The sequence below is a fragment of the Vanessa cardui genome, chromosome 17 (assembly GCF_905220365.1).
Source record: "Vanessa cardui chromosome 17, ilVanCard2.1, whole genome shotgun sequence".
Lineage (NCBI taxonomy): Eukaryota > Metazoa > Arthropoda > Insecta > Lepidoptera > Nymphalidae > Vanessa > Vanessa cardui.
Window position 1 is genome coordinate 5,392,900 of NC_061139.1, and position 11,343 is coordinate 5,404,242.

Below are 11,343 nucleotides of genomic sequence, written 5' to 3' on the forward strand. Positions count from 1 at the left end.
ATGTATATATTACAACAAAAAAGAAATCGAGTTTCGCGCTTATTTAGGTATTTTAATGGAATAAGGCTTACCCCTATTTTGTTCAGCAGAATATAAAGTCTTTTATAGAATTATATAAGATCACCATTCCAAGATTATACATACTAACATGCCTCAAATACAAGTGTTTCGATATCGATATGTAATCGAATTATCCATTTGAATTAATTTGTACATAAAAATTAAGGCTGTCGTAACTAAAACTAACTGAAAGGGTTTTGAAGATGATATGTCTTCGTTCAAGACTCGAAGACTATTCGTTGTAATTAGGGCTGGTACCTAAACAGTGTTTATTTACTAGGTTCTTTTAATGGTTGTTGCTATTAACAACAGTAAATCTAGTGCAAATGAAACACATGTAAAGTATCACATATGTGATGTAAGCTCTAGTTTAACAGCTAAGTTCCGTGAGAGTTGAATCACTGGCGCGTCACGCTCCGCTAGGTCCAGGCAGTTAATTGGAGTCACCTGCCCGCCAGCGACACGTGTGACTTTTGCCCGCATATTATGTATACATCATGTTCTGTTTTATATCATATTTACACTAAACAAGTATTATTTATAGATATATAGCTTGTATTTAATTTGACTTAAACAATTAAGTTCCAGTAAATCGAGGATTGAATCATAAAACTTATTCATTAATTCTTTTGCTATTTGGTTCGGTTTAAGTATCTAATAGTTTACGTAATTGTAATTCCGAAAAGAAAGTTGCTTTCTTTAACATTCTTTCAAAAACAAAGTTCAATGTTTGTTTTTTAACGTATATGTTATTTTCATTACTATTGTCTGTTAAACTAGCTAGTTTTATAATCTATTTTTTTCGTGTAATAATATTGTTATGTAGGTACTCAATTGCGTTACAGTTGTGTCGCGTTATGTATAGTTTTAATTTTATCGATCAAAGCATTTATTGTAAGGACACCGTTAACCCGCTATATGTAAAAAGTCATAGGGCGCGAACACACGGCGGCACGCGCGCATGCGATATTTAATTTAGATAAATCGCGACGTGCGACGGCCGATGTGAAAAATCACGCATATGTTATATTAACATAGGGGAGTGAGGCTAGATCATAATTTACTAGATATGATGTGTTAAAAAACACTATCGCCTTGAATTAAATGAAAAAAAAAACTTCTTGTAAGATTACTGAAAAAATTGCAAATATGAAATTGATATTTGTATTACGATCATTTATTTATCGAAATTGAAATAAAGACAATAAGTTCATTTTCAATATATAAGTTCGATTACAAAATAATAATTTGTTGTTAAGTATTTTCATTGTTTCGGAACATAGTAAAAAATTAAGCTAAAACGTATAAGTTATTCGTGTTAATATATTAACGTGGCTACGTTAGTTTATTCGTCTGTCATATCTAGTGTGATACGTTCGTGAAATAGGGCTCTTCAAAGCTTCCTGCTTAGGCTTCCGGTAGACGGCGGCGTTGCACCCGGCAATGTTCAGTGATTTATGCGATTTGAATTGTCCATAATTACCGACTTCAAATAAAATTATCCGCTTTGACTTTGATAATTTTGTGTTCTAAAATGACGTCATTAGAGAACACGACAGTGAAGATAAGTAATTGCAGTATAAATATTACATGACATAAAAATAATGAAGAATTTTCCAATTTTTCATAAATAGTTATATAAAGTACATAACTTTCAAGTAACGATAGCTGAACAAATAGCGAATATGTTACAACAATTCAACACAATTCCACAATGACTCTTAAATATTATCCCTAATTAGAATCGATTTGCAGTGGCTCCATTCAAGCATTTGTCATAATGCTCCGGGCGCTCTTGCACAAGACATGATTGATGAGGCTCAAACTAAGAGAGGCCACCTATAGCTCCATTCATTCAATAATTCGATAACACAAACTTTTGCTAAAGGATTAATAAATTCAACGTCATCTGTTGAAGATAAATGCCTACGATATTCGGAAAGTAAAAGCTTGAGTGACAGATTTTTGATAGCCCGATGATTGATCTTTGTTGTTATGAGCAATTTGCTAGCGGTATCAATTTAGTTAGGTATTTGAAAATCGAAACATAAACACACACATATAAATACAATAAAATATATAAACAGAGACATGTTTTTTAGAATAATTATTATGCAAAATATTATAATAATCCAGTTGACGTCAATCGCAATAATAATAATGTAATATTAACCCTTTATTAGTCGTTCTTTTTTTAAATTGGCCGCGTGCATTCGTGCGAGTAATGAATGAGTGTCGCGCGCTGACATTTGTCATCGCGCAATTGTCGCACAGATTAAAATTGATGACGTTGCTTTGTCCGACGCGGCGCATGCGCTATTGTTGTGTGTAGAAGCCGTATTATCATGCCGTTGATGTTAAATCTATTTTTTCAAAATCTGATAAGAAATAATGAAAACGTTTTATTAAGATTGATTATTTTTATGTTTTGGTATTTTCGATAAAGGGAAGAATTGCATGAAATCAACGATCTATTTATTTTATTTAAATATTTCGGCTCCAAATGTGGTATACAAGTATATTACATGGTACGCGACTAGACTCTTTCTTAATTGATGTTTTCATTAATTTTACTTAAAGTTACAGTTACACATTCTCGATTTATTCGAGAAAGCATCATTTGCGCAAAACCAAAATTTATCACAATTGCAACGATTCCCCCACAAATTGAATGATTAATCAAAAAATTAACCAACTACAATGCTCTCACCCTCCATTAAACCGACTACAATCGCTCAGCGTCCCACATCGTGTATTTATTTAACAATCAAATAAATATTAGGGACAATAAAATAGAAATATTTCAATTTAATATTCCCCCCCCGGTGAAGGGTTAAATCTGGTACGGGAGCGTTTGTCATCGTATTTTTGTTTGGAGATTAGCTAGAAATGATATCTTGATGGAACGCAAAATTAAGCAACACAATTCTATTACAGATAAAAATATAATCTGGTCTGTTCAATTCAATTTTGATTCAAATGTTATTAAGTAACAATATGGAATATATATACAATACGACAATTCGTTTAAAGCTAGTTATTATAGATTCAAAACGGCGATGCACCAGCATCCTGTGCAACGGTCAGTACCGGTAAAGGTCCGTTCGCACCGCGGGGCGTAACGGCGAGCTTGGGACGCACCTGACGCGTTCAGAATCTGCGCCGTGAGCGATAAGGGCTAACTGCTGCAGGGCTGCATTGCTTTAACGTACCTGTAATTTGATTGTGAATCTGACGCTTGAATGTATAAATGTCATAAAGGGAATGTTTTGTTGTGAATTACAATTTATATACCAAATCAAAACTTAATAATTCTAGTAGGTAAACTTTTAGAAGCGTGTTTGTGTGGTCATTTTAAAATTTTAAATTAAATTTTGAGGCATCACTATTTCTGACTGAATGGGACCAGCAAGAAATTAAAATTATTTACATTATTAACGAACCAAACAATTTATACAATTTTTATTTTTATTGACTATTAAATAAGTATTTATAGGAATGTAACAGAATACTTTGCACTTAATAAGTTAAGATTTCTGTTAATTTTGAATATGTAAAGATTACTATCTCTCTATTATTTAACTTTAAACTTTTTTTAATTCTATTTTAATTGAAGCAATATTTCTTAAATGTAAAGTTTATATTATATACGTTAGTAAAGAAGTGATGACGATAAGGATACAAGTATACAATAAAAGTAAGTTTTTGAAGGTCATAAGTTTTCCCACAGTGAAAGTACGCTTAAGTATAGATGTGTGCGATATAAATTACATTCCGAATATAAAGACCGAGACAACAGGTGAGGTAGCTGTAGTTAAATTAATTCAAAACATCAGTAAGTCACCGTCACGGTCCGCTAACGCCATCTACGCCATTTGGTAACGCCGTGGGAAAACTTAACGTACTCGCGAATGGTGAACGGTAACACTGGACGAGTAAGTTTAGAAAAGTATATGTCTCTATCAGTACATAATTATTAAAAGCTTACAGGATACATTTTGTAATACCATTATATTTTTTTAATGATGAAGAAACTATTCTTTATTGTCTTTTACGCGACATCTTATACGGTTATTGGTTTTTAATTCACGTTTTCGATTTTTATTTTAATAATGAGTTTTTAGCTCTATATGTAAAAAAATATAAAAATACTACCCGATTAGATTACCTATATTATGAAGTGCTGGTATGCTATACTTACATAAAATATTTAAAATTATTTCAAAACCGTTCTACATAGTTGTTACCTCTGGATAAAATAGCGATTATCGGTAATTAATTTACTTAGGAATTCAATACATTTTTTCCATACAAAAAGTATTTATCGATTTGCGCGCTGCAAAACCGCGGTGCGTATGAAAAACAACTTTTCCTGATTCCATCGTCAATTGATCGCTGGTATGGTTGGTATTCTTGATGTGTAAATTCTGTAAACTAAAGGTATGCGTTATGATTAATTATCGATTTTATTGCCTGAGATAAGGTTTATGCATTGCTTCCCTGTGTGTTTGATTACGGGACAAGTTTGTAAATATATACGCAGTAGTTTGTTTTCTGGTTTTGTTCAAAACAGAGTTTACATAGCTGCTAGCGAGCAATATAGCCCGTGATAATATTCCGAATGTACACAATAATCTTCAAACAAACAGACATAAGTACATTTTACAGAATTTATATTGTTTTTTACAGCGTCTTTGGTTAATTATAAAATAGTAGGCATTAATTCGTAACAAATAAACGGTTATGCATACACCAGCACGCAATTATGATAAAATATTTATGTTAATTACTAAACGAGATAAAAATAGACAAATAACGAACGATTATTATAAAGCCTGAGTTTTCTATAGTTACGTATGTTTACTCTTAAGAGTAGGTATTAATAGAGAAGTAATAATATCTTAGGATTGTTCATTTTAAGAAAATCGATATGACGTTCTTTATTTCGTCGTAAAAAATCGTTATCGGCTTATTTTAACTTTGTGATCTCTCTTTGTCATAAATCCAAATATATAAAAAATAATTTGAATTTCGAAACAAGACGATGGTGTATTTGGTGCAGGGAATTTACTTGATGGGTACACCAGTTCAGATGGTTCTGGACGGATGGAAATATATGATTATTTTTTAATTGTATATTTTTATAATATCTGTCTTGGCTTAATCTTTATTAGCATTTATATATTGTACAATCATTGATTGTACTCTTGAAAAAAGTTTTTTCATAACTTAGGAGCGAAATAAGTTCTACTATTGCACAGATTTCATACTCTCTTGGTGTAGGTAGTTAATGAATTACTAATAACAGGAGTAACACATTAAAATACCACAAAACGTGGACGTGTCACGCATAGATGATTTCCAATGCGAATGTCGGGTCAAGTGAACATATTTACCCTCGCCATCAGGTGGGGTGGGGGTGGGTGGCCCTTGATAATTTGTACTAGCACCTCAGTGTCGTATTGACATCATATACAGTTCGGTTGACCTCTCACCTTCTTTGGTACCATCAGCTTAGCGCGGTTCGATTAACTCGTAGAAATTAGTGCTCTTCAATTGTTTTTACGAGAAATCGACTCTGAGGTGAGTTACGTTGCGATTAAATTTAATTCATAAAAAATATTTTACTAATTATATCATATTTTTTATTTATTTCATATTTCGAATTTTTTTTTTTCGTAGCGCCTTGTCAAAAATGTCAAGTAAATACATTGAAATCGATTAATATAAACAGTATAAGCTGAAAACAGGTACTAGTAGGCTCAGACTTGATCTATATTTTATGATTTATTATTTCTATTTCGTTCCTTCATATTACTCCGATGATATCACCATCCTTGCGGGCTTATCACGGATGCGGGCTCGTTAGACAATGCTCGAGGCGTGGTTTCACTTGTCGTGACTCGAATTAATTCTGCACGTGTCAATGTAAAATATATCATAGGTCCGACGCCCGGTCGTGATCTTCAAATCATGTTCTATTTGACGTTTTTAAGATGATGACTTTGTTTCCTTAGCGTTTTGTTACGTTTTTATTATACGTTACTAATAATTCTCCTTAAAAAATATTACTTTCATTGGAATTTTTATTATTCCATTCATTCATATTTAGACAAATGCAAATCAACAATAGCTATTTGTCTTATTGTAAATGAAACTTTATTATAAATGTAAATAGATATATTTATTTTTGCTTACTCTATTTCCAACTAGACTTTCATAACAGTTGTATAAAAACGGATTATCATTAACGGAGATGTAACATTAAAATAAATATTAGTTGTTGGAAAAAACATCGTTTCCGTGTAATTTAATGCTCTCTATAAACTATCGATATTGACTTCTAAGCAGTTACAGCGCTTTCTAAATGGAACACCCAATAAAACAAATTAATTCATGTCAGGATGCTGCAGCGGCTGTCAGCGGAGGTTTATGCGTCCTGTTATGAAAGTCTTCTATTAATTGCTACCGTCTTGCTCCAAGTCTGATTTACATGACGCGTAATATATACGTATTGGCTATCATTGATCAATTGATAAAATCAAGATTCAAGTAGATTGTACTATCGTGTTTTCTGTACTATTATTTACATTACAACTCAATGTAATACAAAGTTGGTTAACTGTTAGTATTACATATAATTAACTTTAATATGTGAATCTAACAGATGTAGTTTTCATTTGTTATCATAATAATTTGTTTTGCTATTCCCAAATCTATTTTTAGAAAAGTCACGCATCTGTAATGATTTAATAAATTATTTAAGTAATCTAAATCTTGTTGCAAATTTGTTATTCGAATTATTTCGTGTGTATGATTGAAAAGCGATTTTTTAATAGCAAAACATGTTTCTGAGTGTAGGTTATTGAATGTTACAGGACGTGAAGGATCAAGTGTCAACTCTTCGAGCTCTCAGCCCGAGGACGAGGAACGAGAGGATACAGAGCCTCGCTGTTCTTTTTGCGACGGACCTTTTCCCAACATCGACGCGTAAGTTGATTTTTTAATTTAAAATAGCTTATAACTTTTACTTGTGTAAATTCTTCTTTATCTGTTTTGACTTCACTTGAGGTTGCGGTCAGTCTTTAATAATAATAATGACCTCTAATTTAATTTATAATAGAAAAAACCATCGCCTTAATACCTATTCAAAAGCAATAAATAAAATAAACAAGCCGTATTGATTTGGAATAATTCATTCTTATCGTTATCTAAACCAATCAGTCAAGCTGCCGTAAGGAGCAGAAGTCAATCAATTTCAAACGTCTTCAAAACCATTAACCCACCGTACTCTTTGGTCATCTCAAGTCTATTTTAGATTTATTTCCAACTAAAGATGTGCTCCTTCGATAAGACGCGTGCGTCGATAACTTGTTGCTGGCACGCGACGTTGCAACATTCATTCGCTTTTTAAATCTCGTAATTTACTTGAAACGATGATTCCTATCTGGGATTTTAACTGCCGTTTAAGTTTATTTTCTACAAAGTAACACATTATATTAAATAAAAGTCGGGATAATAATTCACGATGTCCATATAACCAATCAAAGCAAAAGGAATATATATATGCGTTTAATAAAATGTTACCAAATACGTATAAGGAACGATTGCAGTCGGTAACAAACGATTTATGGAGTATATAATGGCGTGTTTTATCATATTCTATTGAAGCGGCGTCGAGACTCGTCAATAATGCAAAAGATTTTGATTATCGACATGCACCAGTTTTAACGTATCCTCTTATCGCGACATCACTATTCAATGAATTGTTGGAAAAAGTTATAGAACATCGAGTAATCGATGGTCAGTTATGACACTTCTTTAAAATGCACTTCAGACATTTTGTTATCCGACAAATCGTGTTTTAATATAATGTTTATATATAATTATAAGTAAATTAGATTTTGCTATTATAATAAATGTTACAATCCGTAAACAAATAAAACAACCTAACTATCCTTTTTTTATAGAAAGATTAAATGACAATGAATAAGTAAAGTTCTAAAGTATAAAACTCGAATTCTACATTTGAAATATGTATTTCAAATATAGAATTCTATAACGTTATAGCATAGACGCGTACAAAAAAAATCTTTTTAACACGAACTCAGTGTAAAAAAGAATGGCACAGATTGCTTTAAATAATTACTGTATTCTCATGTAATTTAGTATTTCAGTCGTATAAATAAATACGTTAAGTTATGACATTTAATTTTGCACAAAAACTTTTGTCTCGACAGATTCGATTAGAGTACTAAATACTAATACTATATTTTTAATTGATGGATCAACATTCTTGCATGTTTTTTATACGATCAAAAATTTGTTAATTTATCATCGTTTGATATTATAAATTGTCATAATTAGTTGTCAATTCTCAAGTTAGCAAGGTCGATTTAAATTGTTTGCTTTATGAAATCTGAATCAATTGTTATTGCCCGCGTTAATATTCAGTCTACAATAGATTATTAAAATGTAAACTCGGCCATCGGTAGTACGTGATTAGACTGTGGACAACTAAAATGCAACTATTCTATATAATACGATACGGAATTTACTGCAATTTTATATATGTAATGAATATAATCTATTCTAAAATTACTCAAAATAAATTTATGTTTATTTTTTTAATGTAGATTTCGTAAATATAATCACAAACTATACTACAAAATTTGTCTTTTTAATTTACTTTAAATGGATTGAGTATTATTATATAAGAACAAAATATTAAATTGTATTTAAGTATTATGTTATATTAAAATTTCAAGGTTTCTTTGGTATCGATAAGATAAATTAGCAACATATTAATACCACATCTTGTCTCAGTGGCGTATGTGGGTGGAGTTAAATGGATCGGCTCCGAATGAAAGTTGTTCATTGGATGTTATCAATCCGAGAACATGCAGATCGATTCTACGATCAGCATCTTATAATGACTATTCTCTTGTATGTTCTAGCCCTAATTTACATCGAAACATGGCTAGTTGATATATTCACGGAGAAAACTTGTTTTATTAAAATTAAGTTATAATAGATTTTTAAAATATGAATATTTTAATACTGGCTGTAAATGCCTTAAATTTTGCAAACTGTATTTAAAAAAAATGCGTATTTTTTTTTAATTTAATCGCTTGTTGTAAATAATGGAGATACATGTTAAATTACATCTTTTATTATAAAATCTTTATTGCAATATACCTTTAAAAACGCAATTGATATATCTTCAAAATCTTATTTGAATGTTCGTGAATTGTAAGCCGTAATAAAGTATTCGCTGAAGATTGCCGATTCCGATACAAGAGCCTTGAGGCTGTAGCGATACATTTTATATTTGTTAAGACACTGATAACCGATTGACTAAGATGTAAAGCGAGTTTAATGATATATTTTTATATTATTATTAACTTTAGGCTTGTATTCCTCTTACTAAATCTTTAAATTAACTAAGTTGAAAACTATTAATTCATCACAGTCTGATCTAAAATAGCCTATGCTTAAAATTAGTAAAACCTTAAAGGAAAAATTAATATCGTTATCAAACAAACTTGTCCGACTATTTGCTCTTTCGATAACTCAGTACAGGCCTTAACTGCGCAATCGACGAGTTACATGTAAGCGATAGAACCATTACTGACGTTAGATTTTATTTATAAGATTAATTAAAAGATACGGCGGGCGGTCGGTTGCGGAGAGTGAAAACGTTCTGTCTTATCACATTGACAAGTACGAGACAAATCAACATGCGACTTCGAACGGCCTTTCTCTAATGTTTAGAATAAGTCCGTAATATACAACCAGCAATGTAATTCGGTCGATTAAAATGTATCTTATGTAATACATAACAGGTGTAACGTTACAAGTAGCCAGAGGCGGCAAGGGTTGCGTGCGCTGAACCAGTTGCAATCATACTCAAATAATTCGTCCGAGTGATCCGTTACTGTCGAATGTCGGAATAGATTTCGGGGAGGCGTTTGATTTCGTTGAACATTTAAAATATTTATCATGCATTTTGCAATTTTGTTTATGATTTTATTGTACTAATTATTTTTTCATATAATAAACTTACAAAATATAATCGAGTCGTTTCACGTATACTAAGACATCTTGTACGCTCGTCAGTCACTTATACAAATTAGGTATAATATTTTAGGGTCGCGTCTTCGTGAGTGCATAGATCTATAGTTGTTAAGCTTATATCAAATATGAATTGGAACATTCGCCGTGTGGAACCAAAACACGTTTGAGTTATGTATGGGCTGGATTGCACTAAGTTGTCCGCGTAGGCGATCTCGGGTCTAGATATAGATATTATTTTGTCTTCCTGTACTTGCATCCGAGTCGTCGCTTAATGCAACTCCACTGATACTAGTTCGTTAAGCTTATCTTTTTCACTTTCTATTATGGATATTGACGGAATCTGATGTTGTTCTGCATAAGCATTGAATAATTTTACTTCATTTACAAAGATATTACAAGAAAATCGTATCTTAAATAGGAAATACGTAAATGTTGTCCGCAAATGGGGCAGTCAGATTGTCCACAAATGTATTTGCTTGGCTTAGATAATTTACATATAGTTTTGCTTTATTTTACGTCTGGATATTTGTAATGTCTATTTATTAAAGTGATATATGTTTGTTTTTAGGCTAGACCGTCATCTGATCCAAGCGCACGCTCAGCCTGCATCAGCTTTCCACTGTGAACTCTGTAACCGGGCATACAGCTCCCGTGCTCTTCTGCTGAGACACCGGGCGCTCACCCACACTGACATTAGAAAGTACCCCTGCGAAAATTGCCCGAAGGTGTGATTTCGTTTTATGATAATTTAAATATGGTGAATTTAAAATAATTTTATATCATGGTTCAATATTTAAACTTGGTTTTGTAAAGAATTTCATGATTAAGAACTTTCAATGTCTAAGCAAATAATTCAAATGATTCTCTTATTCTGAGGTAATAATTGAAGAGTATAGCGATACATGAACCAAATTTACTTATTTTTTTCAAGTTCTAAGCTAAATATTCAAATCGTTACGAGAAAAACTTACCACGTTTTTCGAAACCTGATGTTATTTCAGGTATTTACCGATCCTTCCAACCTCCAGCGCCACATCCGCGCGCAGCACGTCGGCGCGCGCAGCCACGCCTGCCCCGAGTGCGGGAAGACCTTCGCCACGTCCTCTGGCCTCAAGCAGCACACGCACATCCACTCCAGCGTCAAGCCCTTCCAGTGCAAGGTCTGCTACAAAGTGAGTATCCGGATCCGTACAATCTTAGCAGTTG

At 32.3% G+C, this 11,343-nt stretch overlaps 1 protein-coding gene across 3 annotated transcripts in view; it reads left to right on the plus strand.

The window, feature by feature from the left end:
* The window catches only part of LOC124536984 (histone-lysine N-methyltransferase MECOM-like), a 93,940-nt gene that overhangs the window by 79,629 nt on the left and 2,968 nt on the right, over window positions 1-11,343 (plus strand). For 2 of the 3 annotated variants that reach the window (XM_047113680.1, XM_047113682.1), the window contains 3 exons: window positions 6,939-7,050; window positions 10,706-10,862; window positions 11,139-11,309. In XM_047113680.1, coding sequence (XP_046969636.1) covers window positions 6,939-7,050; window positions 10,706-10,862; window positions 11,139-11,309 — 440 coding nt within the window. The remainder of the gene's footprint in view (window positions 1-6,938; window positions 7,051-10,705; window positions 10,863-11,138; window positions 11,310-11,343) is intronic. The other variant, XM_047113681.1, reaches the window with a different exon arrangement.